Source organism: Caenorhabditis remanei, chromosome X (assembly GCF_010183535.1).
Source record: "Caenorhabditis remanei strain PX506 chromosome X, whole genome shotgun sequence".
Classification (NCBI taxonomy): domain Eukaryota; kingdom Metazoa; phylum Nematoda; class Chromadorea; order Rhabditida; family Rhabditidae; genus Caenorhabditis; species Caenorhabditis remanei.
The window spans coordinates 5,935,995-5,953,253 of NC_071333.1; the positions used below are offsets into that span (position 1 = coordinate 5,935,995).

Consider the following 17,259-nt stretch of genomic DNA (forward strand, 5'->3'; position numbering starts at 1 on the left):
TGCGGTTGAAAGTGAAGAGGGAGAGAAAGCGTTGAAATAAATGTTATCAGTAACAAGGTTATGTTATCAAACCTCTATATGTTTTGGCTATTTTCTCGATTCTCTTCATCCTTGATGTCGTATCTGTTTGCACAGTACTGATAACTTGATTGTGTCGTCAGGAATGGTCAGGCGGTCAGTATTAAGCACCACTTTTTCATTTCCCCATTTTTCTTGTCATTAACCTAGAAAACCAAATCTCATCAAGGTTTTTTTCAGGTTTTAGCTAAATCACACAAAATGAAGATTGGATTTATTGGAGCAGGTAAAATGGCACAAGCTCTTGCCAGAGGACTCATCAACTCAGGTAATATACTTTCATTTTTATTTCAAAGTACTTCACAATTATAATTAATATTATTTCAGGCAGAATCACAGCTGACAATATCATTGCCAGTTCCCCAAAACGTGATGAGTTTCTGCTTGATCAGTGCAAAGCAATGGGATTGAATACAACACATGAAAACGCGGAAGTAGTACAAAAAAGTGATGTAATCTTCCTTGCCGTCAAGCCAGTGCATGTTAGCAAAGTTGCATCTGAAATCGCTCCAGCACTCAGCAAAGAACATTTGGTAGTTTCAATTGCTCTTGGAATCACTATTAGAAACATTGAATCCGTGAGTCCAAAGTAGTTTTAAACTTCATATAATCCTTGAAATGGGTTTCAGCTACTTCCAACAAAATCCCGTGTTGTACGTGTTATGCCCAACACTCCATCCGTGGTCCGTGCCGGTGCCTCTGCATTTGCAATGGGATCTGCGTGTCGTGACGGAGATGCTGAAACCGTGGAACGTCTTTTGAGCACTGTTGGTTTTGCAGTTGAAGTTCCAGAGATTCACATCGACCCAGTCACCGGTCTCTCCGGTTCCGGTCCTAGTTATGTGAGTGTTTAATGGTCATGTGATGTATTATTAGTACCAGTTTTGATTCAGATGTTTGCTGTGATTGAAGGTCTGGCGGATGGTGGTGTCAAAGTTGGATTGCCACGTGACCTTGCTCTGAAGCTGGCGGCTTATACACTTCTCGGAGCAGCCAAAATGGTTTTGGAAACCGGTGTCCACCCAGCTCAACTCAAAGACGATGTTCAAAGTCCAGCTGGTTCCTCTGTTTACGGAATGCACAAATTAGAAACTGGAGGGCTTAAGGTACAAGACACTGATTGTTGAATAGGGAGCATAGTACATTTGAAGTAGAATAGGGTCATTGATATGATAATGATGATAACAAACGAAAAGATCACGTTGCAGGGTATTCTCATGGATGCTGTTGAGGCGGCTACAAACCGGTCGAGGGCAACTGGAGATAAGGCGCTGCCGAGAGACTTCCGAAATACTGAGATGTGAATATATACACTCACAGTATTGTTGTTTTTAATTATGTCCTTCCTCTACTTATTTTATTTTTTCTCATGTCTTCCGCCTACTCCCATTTACCCTTCGTTTCGCAAAACGTCCCTTTTCCATATGTTTCCAAGCTTTTAAAACAGGTGTCTTGCATGTAAACCAAAACGGTCAACAAGTAAATTTATTTTGTAAATTTGTCCAAGGTAACAATTAATTTAAAAGCAGACTGATTAGTTTTATTTTAGTTCAAACAATTAGTATGTGTGTTCATTCTTTTACCCTCATGTTTAGTTTATGACGCCGGGATGAGGAATCCTATTTTTTATAAAATAACATTTCAGAGAAAAGGAGAAAGAGTGTGCTGCCAAATGAACGGGAAGAACTATGATTAACCACAAATATCTGTAAAATATTTATTTAATTATAATCATGAATTCAATTTTGTCAAGATGATTTTTTAAAAAGATTAATATCAATTTCTCAAATAAAAGCTGACAACAAGCCGCAATGTATCCTGCGTTTTGGTTATGCGCCTCGTACTACGCAGAGAATTTATCATATATATATATATATAATTTTTTTTAACTCGCGTTTTAGATTTCACTATTACATTTAGTTTCAAAAAAAATCAACCGCCCAATCAAATATTAAAACGAGGAGCATCCTCAGAAGGTCTACTCACGTGATAACCGCTTCAAATGTCTGCACAAGCGCAATAGAAATTAACTGTACAAAACCTTTTCATTGAGTGCTACATGATTCACTCATAGCCAAACTTGTGGATATTTTCATCCTTCAGTCAGAAACAATTTCGGGGTTTTGCAAATAAGTTGTTTTGAACAAATTTGGATTCAGATCAAACCTTCTAAATATTTAACAAAAAATGTATGTTTTTTGTTTGGGTTTTTTCAAATAAAGATCTGAATTTCGGATTAACTGTCAAAATTTATCAAAGGTTTTTTGACGAGAACTCGACAGGAAAACCTTTCTGATGTAATAATTTGTGAAAAATGTATACTCGCAGTGCCTAACTATTTGAAAAAAGCTTTAGCTTCTAAGAGTAAATCACAAAAAATCACTTTGGAATGAACGCTGACGACTTGTTATACATTATTTTGTTAAAATGTTTTTCTAGTACCGTCATTTTTTGAATCTTAAGAAAAATAAGTTATATCTCACAAAGTTCCGAAAACAAACTTATTGGCAGAACAAAGCGATTTGCTCATCTAACACTCATATAGAATTAATATTCACCGTTGTTGTTGTTTTATTTAAATTTTCAAACACTCAATGAACTATTTCATTTTTGATTCATTGTAATAAAAATGATTATGTGCGCTAATTGTCCTAGTTTTTAGTTTTTGTCAGACTGAAACCTCTTACAAATAAATCGACGAGATACAAGTAAATCTGAAAGAACATTTAACCAATTTTTGTTTTCCAGTTATTCTTATTTTTGACGAGCGTTTTCGTTCAAGTTTTCATAGATCCAATATCACGAGCTTTCGCTTTTTTAATTTCCTGGCAGCCCCTCAACACTGAAACATTGTGCATTGCCGAATCAATGGTTGCGTCGTCAGGGTGATTTGCCAACAACAAACAACAAGCATCGTGCTCCTCTATCCATCAACACGTTTTAGTTATGAAGAGCCAGGCATATAAAGAAGACGAGGACGGGGAAAGGAAGGAGGAGCGTGAAGAAGACGAGGCCTTTTTCCCATGCATTCAAAAAACTTTCTCATTGCCACGCCGCTGCTGCTCGGAGCGAAAGGAAAAGAAAGAGAGGCATAAACGGGGGGACTCTATCCGGGGGAGAGTGAGCACCCCATTTTCTATGGTATTGCGTGTGTTTTGCGGTTTCCGGTTCGCATTTCTGTCGCTTTATTGAGCTGGAAACATATTTCTGGAAAAAATGGTAGGTAACCTTTTCTATTTGGTTATTCCCTTCAATGCAAAGGTTCCAGAACAACTTCACGCCTGGACCTCCAAGAGCCACAAAGTCGGCGCCTACCGTATTCTGTTTCATTTGTGGACGCCAGTTTGGATCCAAAAGTATTGGTATGTTCTAGATTTTTGATGACTTATTTTTATAGAATACTGATGTCAGAAGAAGAAATTAATACAATTGAATAAAAATACTAATAATAAAAAAGAGAAATTGGATTATAAAATATTACAGCCATACACGAGCCACAATGTCTGAAGAAGTGGCACGCTGAGAACGAGAAGCTACCCAAATCGAAGCGACGAGCTGCTCCAGTGAAACCAGATGCAGTTATTGGAAACGGTATGTTGCATTCTGAAATAAAATATTCTTATGAACAATGATCGTTTAGATGGTGAAGTAGATGCGGTGGCGACTAATGAGGTGCTGTGGAAGAATTCACAAGGATTAATGGTAGAGTGTGAACATTGTGGGCGCAAATTCAATGTAAGGCACTACTACTAGTTTGGGGTTAAATAATTAGGTGTCATTTCAGGAAGATCGTCTGTCAGTCCATCAGAGGAGCTGTACTGCCGAGAACCCGGCTAAAAGTGTAGGCAGGAGTAGATCAAAAAGCCAACCAAAGAGATAAACTCACTTGAATTAAAACTTCACATCTTCATCCGGATCAGTTGATTTTCTATACATCATTGTCACATCTGTAATTTAAATTATTTTCTTTTCAAGTTATTCGCATTAATTTGAATATTAACAGTATGAGTGTCAGAAATTGTTGTTTTGGTCTTGTTTTCTAACTGCAACAGCTATTCCATTAGTGAATTCAATACAAACCACAATTCCAAAACTTAATTATCCAGATTCCCACGTTTCCCTCTTTTTCCCATCACGCACTATTCTGCTGCTCATTTTCATTTATTCTGTACTGAACATCTCCCCGTTGCTTAGTTATTTTGTCATCTGTGAAGCTGTATGAATCTCTGACAGAGCTCGTTTCTCTTGAAATTCTCTCCACATAGAAGAAACAACATGCTGCAAACAACGACGTGACGACGAGAATAACCAAATGCCAGTAGAGCTGAAGGACGGGGGCGTAGAAAAATGCGGCGCAGGATAGAGCAGACTGAAAAAGAGAAGGTTTAGGTAAATTGGTTGTGTCGAGAGGAAATTGAGAAAAGAAAACTGGCAAAACAAACCTGATACAATTTGAAAAGCGAAAAAGCTTGGGCGCTTTGTTTAGAGAAGGTATCACAAAGGAACGAATAAATTTGAGTGTTCCAAATTGCATCGCCAAATCCTAAGAGACCTCCAGCAATTAAAGCAATTGCTAAATTTGGTTGGATGAGTCCACCCATATCGTCAGTTTTCTTAAGAGAGGAATCTTGTGGAAAGTTAATGTAGCATAGCGCATAAACCACAAGATGAACAATTGTACCAATGAGAACAATTGAGTCGCGTCCAATTTTTCTGACTTTGTCTCCGAGTAATCCCGACAAAACACCAGCAGCAATTTGACCAAATCCAGTGCAAATGGCATTCAGAGCAAGAAGAGCATTTGTGTTGCTTCCGAGTTGTTTTGTGAAAGAGATGCATGTTGGGTAGATAGCTGAAATCAAAAAGTTTTGTTTCACTGAAACATATTTTTCTTTTGCTTGGCCTTCCTTTCAAAAAACATTTCTCAGATTCAAATTTCTTTTCGGTTTCTCACCTGTCCAAAAAGATTGCTCAATTCCGGTGTAAGCGAAAACGAAAGCAAGTATAATCATTTTCTTTGTGAACATCAACTTGAATGTCGATGCTACCAACTTTCCATAGTTTTTCCGATCTACGGTTTCCGGGTAGTGGGGAGCACGAAGTAATGCAAAAATTACGGTAGAAATGAGAGAAAGAACAGTGAAAACGGAGTAGAGAATGTTGATCTACAAATAATAGTTTTGGGAAAGTAAACGGTGAAATTTCTTACTGTAGAGTTTGGAATTTGATCCTGAGCACCTTGCACACTGAACACAATAAACAGGAAGACACCACCAAGCAATAAGGAGCTCTCTGACATTGCCCATAACATTGAGCTGTTGCGGCTAGTGGTTTCTTTTGTGCAGTTTTGGGATAAATATGAACCTTGTCCAGTCCAAATAACTAAAAGATGAACGTTTGAGAAGTCATCAATGGAAAAAACTGACTAGAAGCTCCAAGACCCAAAAGTGCACTGCTTCCGTACAGATACCACTCATTCAGAAATAGAAAACCTGCCTGGAATAGTCTGAATTAGGTAGTTATAAAAGGAAACATGTATGTTCACCTGGAAAATTGCATAGCATAACGATCCCAGCACCATCGCCCATTTTGGTGTTAGAATGTCCACTATTGGAGCCGCAGCAAAATTAGCCACCGTGAAAACTGCGTAAATAATTGCCAAACTGTAGTAGCCCGCATGTTTGTTAATATTGCCACTGTCTGCTGCACTATCAATGACTGCTTCCTCAATGAATCCTTGGGAATTGAAAGCAAAAAAAGTTGAGAAAAAACCAAAACCAAGTTGTATTACATTGAGAGTTGGTGTATCAAGTAGAGGCATGGTCACTCCTGAAATATGTTATATAGTCAAAATCACATTTTAATTTGAATGATATGGTGGGAAAGACATGTCGTGGATGATAAGAAGTTTGCAATGTTGCGATTTTATGTGCATTCGTCTTGCCAGACAGTAAAACAGACTGAAGCAGCAGAGAAGGTAGGAAATAATAATGCTGACCAAAATCGGATTAATAAGAAAAATGGACAAAAGTTCGGGGTTGGAAGAGGAGATGGCATTCGTCCTAGAGCGCATAATTCATTTGATGTTGTCTTTGACGGAGGGGTCGTCACACTAAAAGATTTTTTTTGAAGATAAAGTATGAACAGGAAGGTGTAGAAGAAGAAGAAGACAAGGTAGACAAGTTGAGGAAGGAAAATGGAAAATAACGAATACAAGAAGTGAACGGAAACAGGGACCTGAGTTGTAACTTCACATTTGATTGATTTGAACAGGAACATCATGTTTGTTGTGACGATTAAAGAGACGGCAGAGGAGGAGAAAACAGTAAACATTGTCTAATCCATGAGCCACCCTGGCAGAGCACATTTCTTTTGTTGTATCATTGGACAATTCGAGTTTGAAAGACCAAAACGGGTACGTGTTGCGTCCGGCACTATCTTATCATCAGTTCTAATGTTGATGACCCATTTGAATGACTAGATTCTGGGAGGAAGGTCAAACATTGCCGGAGCAGAAATAATTGCAGTGTGAGAATGAAAAAGAAAGGGGTTTTTATATTGAATTTACTGGTTTGGCTTAAACTGTATTACACGTTTTTTGTCAAAACAGAATATTAGTATGCTAATATTGTTTTTCCGTAAAGAACTGGGTACAACTCAGCCGCGAGAAATACTATTGAAACCGGGTGGTATGTAAATGAGGCCTGTAAGTCGTTTTGGATGCTGCGAAAAATGCGAAAAATGTTTGACGTGTCAATTCAAAAAATCAGAAAATGCACAGTTCGTAAACAACAGCGTAAAATAAAAACAGTGCTAGACTAAATTTTTTTGCTGCACAGTTTTTGGGTCAGTATCCTATTCAAGTTTTTAGCACACAGAAAACCTCCCAAACATGTTTGTGGAATTTTTCAAATAACTTGCTTTTTTGCATTCTTTTTTTTCTAAAACCTATTATTACTTTTGTGACACAAAGTTGTTCTCACGTTCCAGACAATTCAAAAAATGTTTCATTCAAAAAAATGTGACAGCTGAATCAAAAATAGACTAGAGTTTTGTACTTTTTTTCAAATGCTAATCGGGAATTCTGACAGTAAAGTATTTTGGAGAACATAATAAATAAATAAAAGTAATATTATGATTTGCTTGTAGAGAGATCAACTTCCATGGTTTTGGCTATCAAACGATCGGTTACTTGTAGTTCCTGAAAATAGCATTGTACACGTTATTTGCGATCATTTGAAAATTACCATTTTTAATTTTGGAAAGCAATATGTTATCATTTCTTCCATTTTCTTCATATCTTCAGATGAGAGTGGTCCGGCTAGTGAAGAGTCGAATTTTGTTGATTTGGCCTTGTGAACTGTTGTCACATGGGATTGTATCTGAAAAACAGGACATATTTCTTCTAGTACCAGATAAACTAGCTCACCCTTTCCTGAGTAGTTCTGTAGTGTTTACATATTCTACACTGAAAAGCAGCCATTTTAAGATGATTTTTTTGTACGTGATTCAGAGCACTCGATCCGCTAAATTGAAATTCTTTGATTGAAATAAATTACAAATAAAACTTACTGCGACCCTTTTGGTAATATCTCATCACACTTTCTGCATTGCATGTTGATTGGTATTATACCGCAATCCGCAGATGGCTGAAATGTTAACGTTTTTTTTGAACCAACAAGTTTTAACTTACTGTAGGCCTTATGAATGTTTTTGGAACCATCTTCTTCACTACATTCCGTTTTACTTTCAGGTGGGTGAACTGAGGAACCATACGGTTTCTGGGTTCTATCGTCAAAATTTCATGTGGATTCCCATTGGAAGTTGATGGTTCTTGTTGGCAAAGTGTGAGTATTCGGGATGGCGGTTGGGAGTGATGTCGAGGGATACCTGTAAATAAAGCTAGATTAATTCTGATATTGGTGGAAAAAGCTCTAAAATGTTATTACCAGTTCGAACTTTTATTTCAGAATGGTTATTATAAAAAAAAGAATTCAAATTATCGAAAGTAACTTTTACAAATCGCACTTCAACTTTCTGTGATTAGCAAACTGTTTTTCTCTTTTATTGCTCATTTCTTTCTTCACATTGATTTTGAATCGTTTCTAATTTGTTTTTCTTACAATTCTTTTCGAAATATCAAAACCCTCACCAATTGGTAACATCTGTGGCATTGGTGGTGCCATCATTGAGGGACCGGGTAGGACTGTGAGGTCTACAAATTCATGAGCAGTCTGGAATCAGTTCTTCTTATATCATTTCCACATTACCCGATTCTGATGCAAGACAACCTACCAATAGTGCCATTAATCTTTGCACGTTGTTTCGAGAATTCAAACCGATTCGCATACATATAAAATGGTCGAACACAATAGGAGCGGACGGTCGTTCGATTTCTGGTGGATGACGGTGATTGTGCCTGGAGAAGAAAATCGGTTTCATATATAAAATGTTGTAAAAATAGCGTCGAACAATTTTTCAGATCTTTGAAATACGAAATTTACTTATTCTCGTTTCACATGCCCCGTCTTTCCTAATTTCCAACTCGTTTGAATGTTTCTTTTCCTGCCACTGGTTTTTGTCAACCTGACAATTAGTATCTTTTCGAAATAGCATCATTTGCACTCAATGAGAACTCATCAATCCGGGCTCCGAGATATGTTTGTATGTTTACAACGTGATTACACTTTCTTCTGCAGAGCGACCAAAGAATTGTTTTCCTCTGTTGTACAATGAAAAGATGTATGATGTGAAAATGTGCACTTGCTTTTTATACTTCTCAGGCTCAATCACAGCTGTCAGGATTAATGAGATTAATCAACCGGTCATTCATTTTTCGAATACACTTTGGATAATGGACTTGTTTTAGATGAACTTCCTGGTTGTGTTGTTTGTTTGAAAACAAAGACAATCCCTTTTATGTGCTTTCTACTCTAAAAGATAAAAGCCAAACACTAATGAGAATAAGTGCGAAATTAGATCTATTCTTTGGAATAGGATAATATGTAACTAATTACCATAAAATATATTTGCATATCTGATCCAACAAATACTACACGCACAAACATGATATATGAGTCAAGTGCAAAATTGAGAACTAAAAATCAGACAACATTTCTCACGTTATCTCGTTTTGTACTTCTTCTGACAACCACTTTCTAAAAATAACAAAACATATCCGTTTTCAATCATCTAATCTCTGTATCGTACAAAATTAGGTACCAACTAAAGAACCGGTCTTCCAAAATTTAAAACGGCAAAAGTTTCGATTGCGTGCCGCAAATAGAAGCCACCGACCGGTATTCATGCAAGTGGCTCGCGAGGCGCTGCAGCCCGGTTTTATGTGATTTTGCATAGTGACAACCGAATATTTTTACGAACGGGATAAAAGCATAGTATTTTTTGTAAGACATTTAAAATGAAAATGATTAATACTCACGATTCTCTTACTACATGAACAGGTTGAGGAGTCGGAGATGGGGAGTTGGCTTCAAATTCTTGTTTTATTTTTCTGGCAACGAGCAGAGCGTCCTCATCATCTTCCTGCTCTTGCCATCTTTCAGCGTCATCATATTCCAAATCGACAATTTCAGTTTTCACTTGTTTCATCATGAAATCAATCTGGAAGAAGAAGAAATAGCGGAAAAACACTTTGTGAAGCAATGTAGAAAACTCATTAGAAAAAGAAGTAAAAAACTTTAAAAATTGATCTTAAAATAGACAGAACTGGAAACTGTAAAATTTGACTATTTGCTGCAGAAATCCCAGAGAATTAACCAAAATTCATCTAAAAATTCTTGAAGAATTAAAAATTGATCAACGTTGATAGAAAAAATTTCAGTAAACATATCCGTAAGGCAAAAATGAAACGAATGGAACGAACACAAAAACGGGTTGAGTTCTTGGTGAAAAACGAATAAAAGAAAACAGAATTACAGGCAAATGAGGAGAGAGAGGGGCTAGCGGCAACGGTTAGGGCCATGCGCTGAGAGAGACAGAAGCAAAGACAGTGTGCGAGGGCTGATGGAAGAGGGATCGATGCGGACGAGGACAACCATCCAAAACCGGTCCTCGATTTGTTCGCGTTTTCTCAATAACCGGCTTGTCGTACGCACCCGCACCAGGGGCACCCACACACAACGTTTCGACAACAATAAAACCCGTCTTACAGTTGTTGCGCCAATTTCCACATTTTGACAACCGCCCTCTACTAGACACAAGAATTTGAGAAAAAATGGATGGACTGGTACGAAAGTATTTACAGGGTGCAGTCAAAAAGCCATTTCAAACCGTGTCAAAAACTCAAAACGATAGCTGGTTGACGCTACGAACTAGTTCCTGATTTTTTTTTTTGAAAACTACCGAGAACTGTGAATCAATGATCTTCCATAATAATATAACTTTCAAGAAATGCAACTAATGATTATAAGAAAAGCATAATGATGGAGAAGAAAAGTTAAACCTATTCTAGCCAGTCTCTATTCTTTCCAGTGTGAACAAAACGATGTCCTCTACAGACTGACTATAAATTGAAGAAATGGCAGAAAAACCGGTTGAAACATAAATACATATACATACTTATGGCGGAGGGGAGATTGATTCTCATGAGAACTAGATTGAATTCTAGAACCCAAAAAACTATTTCGAGAAAAGATTGAGATGAAAGATAAAAGAGAAATGAGAAAGAGGAAGGTTGGGTAAGTTTCGGGGAAATTCATTTAATTTTTGAGAAAGAGAGAAAGTAATAAAAAATGGACGGAGATTGTGTGATTTTAATTAAGTTGCAAGATTTCACAAATTATTTCACCGTTTTCTGGTTTAGTCGTTTAAAAAACAAACAGTGGTTATTGATTTCTTGAGAATAATACGATTATTAAAAAATTATTGAGTAATAACAAAGAAATGGAAAATACGCGTTTCATTCACTCAATGATAAACTTTAATTAATAATGGTACCGTCAAATAATGTAGTTTTACGTAGAGTGTAACTTGAACAAAATTTTTTTTTAATAACTCTATCCAAACAGCCGATTCGCTTTTTCTGTATGAATTCGCTTTTTCTGTATGAATTTCAATCAAAAACAAAAAGTTCAATATTTTTAGTTCCATATTCTCTAAATTTTAGCAAACCCCTTCAACACTTTTGAATTTTTGCCCGAAGTTCCACGATTTTCTTTTTGATCTGTTTACCCACTTTTTCTCCTTTTCCTTCCACTGGTGAGAACCTGAGAAAAGTTCTCTTCTTCTCGTTACCTTGAACATTAACATTCATCTTGTGATCCCCTCTCTCCCCATACTTGCCAAAACTTTTTGCGTGCGTGTTCTTCGATAACTATATGTTTGTGAACAATGTGCGAAGGTCAAAGAAAAGAAATTTGAGTTGAGTAGTGGGGTAAGGTGGCACAAAACATTCGGGAGGAGAATTGAACAGTTGCAGGTAGCCTCTCTTGTGCGGCGTTCGCAAATAGACGCACTTCTATGCCCAACAATGCAAAAAAAGAACTCGCCGATAAGAACGTCCACAGCAGTTTTTTCTTCATGACATTTGAGAAAAAGCAAAGGAACATTTCCGCAAATATAACATAAGTATTTGTACATTTTCAAGTCCCCAGTTTTCTTTCAGGTTTCTTTCTGAAATGTTGTTCCGAATTGTTTCAGATGAGTATGACTGAGAAGGCCATAAACTGAAAAGAAAAGAGAAGAATAGAAAAGAAGAGAACTATAAACATGGGTAATGATGGATGTCTCAAACCGGTTCCGGATGGAAAACTGGTGGAAACAAATTAGGTTAGGTAGTACAGTACGTTAGATTGAAATTGAATCACGTTACCTTCCTATACCCAAATGTAATTTAACGTAGTGAAAGAAAATGTGACGCATGGTTTGGAAAGATGAGATAATCTGAAATTTGGTCTCGTTAATTTCTGGTAAAATTAATTTTCAAACATAATGTCTTTCTCTTCCAACCCCCAAATCCAAAAGACAAAAACGTCACAGAACATTCTGGAGTTTTGCCCCAATATTCTTCATTCTAGAATTGTTTCCCAGAAGAATTGTTTCAGTAAACAACACGAGGAAACTCCATTATCCTTTTCGTCTATTTTCCCAGGCTCACATCACAGCTTATCAAAACCATCTGGAAAATCTATCTGTCTTGTGTCCTTGTTTATCTGATTCTCCACGGACAATTTGATGAAGGTAGCATCCAATGCTCTCAGTATCACGTTTTCAATTACGAATGCTCTCAAATAACGAGTAGATTATGACGATAACAAACACAAGCCACAAGCTAGAATTGTATACTTGGAAGTGAACAATTTATAGGATTATAGAATACATTATCTTTGTAGGATCATTCATGCAAAGTGTAATCTGGATTAGCAAAAAAACATTGTATCATTAAAATCTGGAAATGCGGAAGCAAGAAAATAAGATTCTATTGCACACACTGGTAAACCAAACGAAATTAAAATGCATATAATTATAAACAAATTGGTAAACATGAATAAAAAAAACTGAGGTTCCGAAATATCAATTTTAGGCTCAGCAATTGTAGGAGAAAAAAAGGAATTCTGTGTAAAACACCAGGAAAAGTATTTGAATTCCATTTGTAATGTTAAAAAAAAATTGATATTCAGCATGAGTTCGATGAACTTTTGTACTTTTATGACTTTCCTACTTTTGTGACTTCTCGGGTTGCTGAATTTTTATATAGTATCCTAATTAATACTCAATGTTTTTCTAAAACATGAAACCTGTAAATCAACTGTTAAAATGTACTGATATTACAGACAGTTTGCAATTTTTATTTGCAAGTCTGAGAAAAAAAAATCAGATTTATTCATTTTTCTATCACCAGTACACACCAAACTAAACTCTTCCAAGAATTCATCATTGTTCCATTTCCCTTACACTGTTTTTTATTCAGTGACACTTTCTTCCAACATGTTTCCGTTTTGCCCTCCTCAAACCATGTGATCCATTACTTTTTCTATTGTGTCCGCCCGTCCTCGTGCTCTTTGAATCCGCCGATGCCTTCCCTCATTTATCTTAACCCATCTGCAGCAACCGTCGTCCCTTCAGGTATCATTAATCGCAACAATCGACTCGCCGCAGAAATATGCCTCCTTCAGTGTAGTTATTGGTATAAATGAAAACCCACAAGCCTTCTGGCAAACCAGAAATTTGACACCCAATGATTATTTTGATTCATTCTAGCAAATGGCGATATCATCCACACAAAACGTCCAATTTTTCTAAACAAAATGAAATATCAAAGTATTGATCCAGTGCCTAGTGTCTCGCCAAGTTTCAATTTCTGTTTATTTTGAGACACCCAAAATGCATCTTACCACTGCCAAAGTATACCGACTTTTGTGTGTTTGAGGGTCTATGTATTTGTATAAATGTTTGGCACACTTTTGAGCGAAAACGATGAAAAAACTTTGAGAGCTGTAGAGAAACGTTTTCTTTCTCGGCCAGACAGACTGTCCCCAGAAGAAACCAGAAATCAAAAGAAACGTTGAAGGATTGGATGAAAAATTTGAAAACAAAACATAGAAAAATATTTTAAGTTAAACCATGGTGATTCCAGACACGGTAAAATTATTCTCAGGATAGCTGCATAGCATTTCTGAAAACAAAGAAATGCGTGAAAAACTGTGGGAACATTAATGTGAAAGGTTGAAAAAATCAAAAAACTATTTTTTTTTTGATTCAAAAACCAGCACTTCTGGTGCAAAACATTTTGTCAATGCTTTTCGAGCGAAAATCCCCAACTCCCAATTTTTTTACTCGAGCACAACTAGAATAGTGCTCTTCTACTTGCGAAACTGAGTATATCACAAGAAAACATATTCTATAGCTCCCTCCCAGTCATCATCCCGATTCCAGCCACGACGACAAGTTTCGCAAAATCCTTTTTCCGTGATTCTGATTTTTGATCATGTCAAACTAGCATCCAAGATGAAGCCCGAAACTCAAGATAATATCCCTCATAAAGCTTAATAGCCCCGTTTTCATAGCGCAATAAAAGAAAAAAGTTGAAGCCTTATCTTTCATTTTTAATAATCCAACATCCAATTATTCGTATTCTCTATTTGTAGATGACATTTATTTTATAGCATGTCTTTTTCTCTGAAAATTCTGTAAACAAGGAAGAAGATAAGAACACTTGAGATTATTGCCCAGTAAACTATTCATTTATAATGTGAAATAAGACATGAGAGAGAAAAAAAATGAAAAAGCTTGACAGGAGAAAAAGCAGAGACCAAAAGTTGTGGGTTCGAGGGGATGGGTTTTGGAACAATACCATTAAAAATAATGCTTATCGACAACTATCGAGAAAACGAATAGATGAAGAGGAACAACATCAATCACAAACTGCTTGAATGGATTAATCAACAAGAATTTAACTATTATTAAAGGGGAAGGGAGGGAAGGAATTGAAAATTATAAAATTGAGGGGGGAAGAAAAAGGGAAAGTTGATTTACTATGGGAAAAAAACGGGGATTTTCCCAACGTCAGCGAGAATTGTTTGGCCTAAAGGCAACAGCAGAACGGAAATAGAATGAGCCGACTTTACTGGGCTGATGTGAAAAAACGTGAAGGTAAAATTGCATTCATTTGTGCAAGCAAGCTAGTTTTTTTGTTTTGTTTTTGCTAAATTTCAGCAATTTCAGATTCAAGACTGACGTTGGTGGATTATCCGAAACAAGAAATGGTAGAATTGAGAGTACGAGATGGGAAAAAAACCGAGATAAAAAAAACTTGAAGACAAGAATAGTCATTGTGTCCTTCTGGACAAGGATGGGATTGAGGTACAAGTATGATTGCAGGGTTTGGTAGGATGGATGGGGTAGACCATGGAAAGTCACACAAAAATGATATCGATTTGTACGGACAAACGGTTGGACAAATGACTTAGGTCTGGGAAGACCTCAATTTGAACTTGAACATTTTCTTTGAAAATTGAATTCTAGATAACCAAAATATGAGTATTCACTTGGCCAGCAACATACGACGGAATGAAAAATAAAGGGGGAGAACAACTTTTTTTGAGGGCAGTTTTTTGAACCTTTTTACTTTTTTTCTAGATTTTTTATTTTTTTTGGGATTTCAAAATTAACTACGAAAGTTTTTCGAAAGTATGGAGGTTCGGGTGTTAGTGGGACAGTTTTTGGTTAATTATTCGGAACGGTAAACAAACGAAAAATCATGAGATATTGGGAGAGATGATGTGGTGACAAAATATAGGTAGGGTGCGTAGGAAAAAGGAAAAGTGTTGTAAAGCTTTCAGTCGTATGAACATCTAAGCTTGTAGGTACAGCGGCTGGAAAAAAAAAACTACTTGAAAGGAAGGAAGAAGGAGAGAGGAGTGCTGTTAAATATGAAATTGCTACTTGAAACTACTACGGATGAGGAAATAAGAATGAGTGGTCTACACTATTGCTGAAGTGGTCGTGGGGGGGGGGAAAGAAAAGAGGTAAGATTCAGAATCTGGAAGGAACAATGTAGACCGGTCGAAGAGTTCAGAAGATTCTGGCGAATGGTCCCTTCTTCATGTACTTATCGACAAAGTTGTTGCTTGGTGGTCTGGTCTTCTTTTGTGGGGAGAAGAGTCCGGCGATCTCCTTGGTGATCTCATCGCTCAATGGAGCTGGCAAGAAGGTCGAGTTCTCCTTGCACTCCTCGGCCAACTCGATCGAGCTGTCTGATGCGAATCCAAGAGTGTCATGCACTTCCTCCTCCTTGATGTCTTCCGGAGCAACTTGCTCGTCTTCGTCGAGCTCTGGGAGTTGCTCGAAGAATGGCCAGAACTCATAGTGACGCTCCTTGCGTGGCTTTTGGCGCTCAGTTGGGTAGTCGATGATCACTTGGCGTGTGAATGGCACACCTTGTTGTTCATAGCTGAAATTATCTCTAATGAATACCTGTGAGAATTGCTGAGGTAATAGTTGCATTAGAAATCTCTCATGATTATATATCATTAGCCTAGTCTACGTCAGCCTAATTGCACCCCTTCTTATATTTCTTTGCTTCTAAATATCATTCATTACGTAGAATGTTGTTCTCCTATTTCAGCTCTCGATCTATCTACATATATCTAGAGAAAGCGGAAGAAGAAATAGGAAAACGAAGAAGAAGAAGAAGTCATTTCTCCATTTCTTGAGAAGATACAATTACTGAACAAATATTTTCTGGTGCTCTCCCGATTGCTCAACTACTAATATGTCTTTGCGGGGTGACTGAGGACGAAAAGTGAGAAGATTGAGGACCCCCACCATCTTCTTTGTTCTTTCAAAAACAAAATATTGCAAGTATGTACGTGCATAAAAAGAAAAAAAGAATTCAAAGAGAAGGAAAAGGACCATTGATGCTGAGAGGAAGCAAGGGAAAGAAAATCTTACACTTTTGGTTTTTTCTACCCTACATATTTCAAAAGAATCTTCAGAAAGATGACTTACTCCAACTGGAACTCCTGAGTTTTGATGATCAAGTTGTTGAGAAGCACATCCTTGTACAGGCTGACGAAGATGCGACGCTTTGGCAAGTGTCTTGGCTCCCGATTCTTGATGGTTGAGAGTGGCACCGGTACAGTAGTCTCAGTCATCAGAGTGTCGACGGCACGTTGAATGACAGTCCAGCTCTTGTTGTAACCCGTTGAGCCGGTCATCAACACATCCGGAGTTCCTTCTTGTTTCACCTCATCCGGCACCCGTTTGCGTGGCATACGCTTTTGAATATTGTTGTTGTTGTTGTTGGTTAATGATGGTTCCCCGTTGTTCTGAACTGCGCTCATTGTGTATTAGAATCACCTGAAATCAGAAATTGTTTGATGTTCTGCTGAATGTAAAACAAGAGTACGGTAGACGGAAAAAAATATGGCAGGAGAATGAGCAAAGAGATGATCGTAAACCTTATTGGGCTTAGAATGCGTCAGCCTTTCTTAGCTAATCCTAATCCTTCAATCTAATCCTAAAGGTCAGGCATTTTTAATTGCCAAACACCGCCACAAATTATAGAGAGGACACAACCGAGCCGGCTAGTCCGGTTAAAGACTGACTCTCGGTTCGCCGCTTCCAACAGGCACAGCGGACCGATAAATCGAGTGAAGGGGGGCGATTCGCCTTGAGGGGCGGGGTCTCAATAAATAAGCGAAAAGGGGCTGGGCCTGGGCG

The 17,259-nt window shown here is 37.4% G+C and overlaps 5 protein-coding genes across 5 annotated transcripts; 2 read left to right on the forward strand and 3 right to left on the reverse strand.

The window, feature by feature from the left end:
• Positions 1-309: 309 nt before the first annotated feature.
• Positions 310-1,754, forward strand: GCK72_023141 (uncharacterized protein; the record flags this gene model as incomplete). Its single annotated transcript, XM_003103239.2, has 6 exons — positions 310-346; positions 406-656; positions 708-920; positions 972-1,184; positions 1,287-1,378; positions 1,724-1,754. The coding sequence occupies 6 exons, from the start codon at positions 310-312 to the stop codon at positions 1,752-1,754; spliced, it is 837 nt and encodes a 278-aa protein (XP_003103287.2).
• Positions 1,755-3,331: 1,577 nt separating this feature from the next.
• On the forward strand, positions 3,332-3,958 carry GCK72_023142 (uncharacterized protein; the record flags this gene model as incomplete). Its single annotated transcript, XM_003103304.2, has 4 exons — positions 3,332-3,440; positions 3,562-3,669; positions 3,719-3,813; positions 3,863-3,958. 4 exons carry the CDS (start codon positions 3,332-3,334, stop codon positions 3,956-3,958), a joined length of 408 nt encoding a protein of 135 aa, XP_003103352.1.
• An 11-nt stretch (positions 3,959-3,969) lies between these two features.
• GCK72_023143 (uncharacterized protein) lies at positions 3,970-5,899 on the reverse strand (the record flags this gene model as incomplete). Its single annotated transcript, XM_003103217.2, has 7 exons — positions 3,970-4,025; positions 4,219-4,447; positions 4,521-4,930; positions 5,033-5,243; positions 5,288-5,460; positions 5,505-5,574; positions 5,624-5,899. The coding sequence occupies 7 exons, from the start codon at positions 5,897-5,899 to the stop codon at positions 3,970-3,972; spliced, it is 1,425 nt and encodes a 474-aa protein (XP_003103265.2).
• Positions 5,900-7,210: 1,311 nt separating this feature from the next.
• GCK72_023144 (uncharacterized protein) lies at positions 7,211-9,690 on the reverse strand (the record flags this gene model as incomplete). Its single annotated transcript, XM_003103343.2, has 8 exons — positions 7,211-7,279; positions 7,326-7,460; positions 7,508-7,604; positions 7,651-7,727; positions 7,772-7,968; positions 8,231-8,312; positions 8,374-8,497; positions 9,518-9,690. The coding sequence occupies 8 exons, from the start codon at positions 9,688-9,690 to the stop codon at positions 7,211-7,213; spliced, it is 954 nt and encodes a 317-aa protein (XP_003103391.2).
• A 5,919-nt stretch (positions 9,691-15,609) lies between these two features.
• On the reverse strand, positions 15,610-16,880 carry GCK72_023145 (uncharacterized protein; the record flags this gene model as incomplete). Its single annotated transcript, XM_003103258.2, has 2 exons — positions 15,610-15,988; positions 16,546-16,880. The coding sequence occupies 2 exons, from the start codon at positions 16,878-16,880 to the stop codon at positions 15,610-15,612; spliced, it is 714 nt and encodes a 237-aa protein (XP_003103306.2).
• Positions 16,881-17,259: the final 379 nt, after the last annotated feature.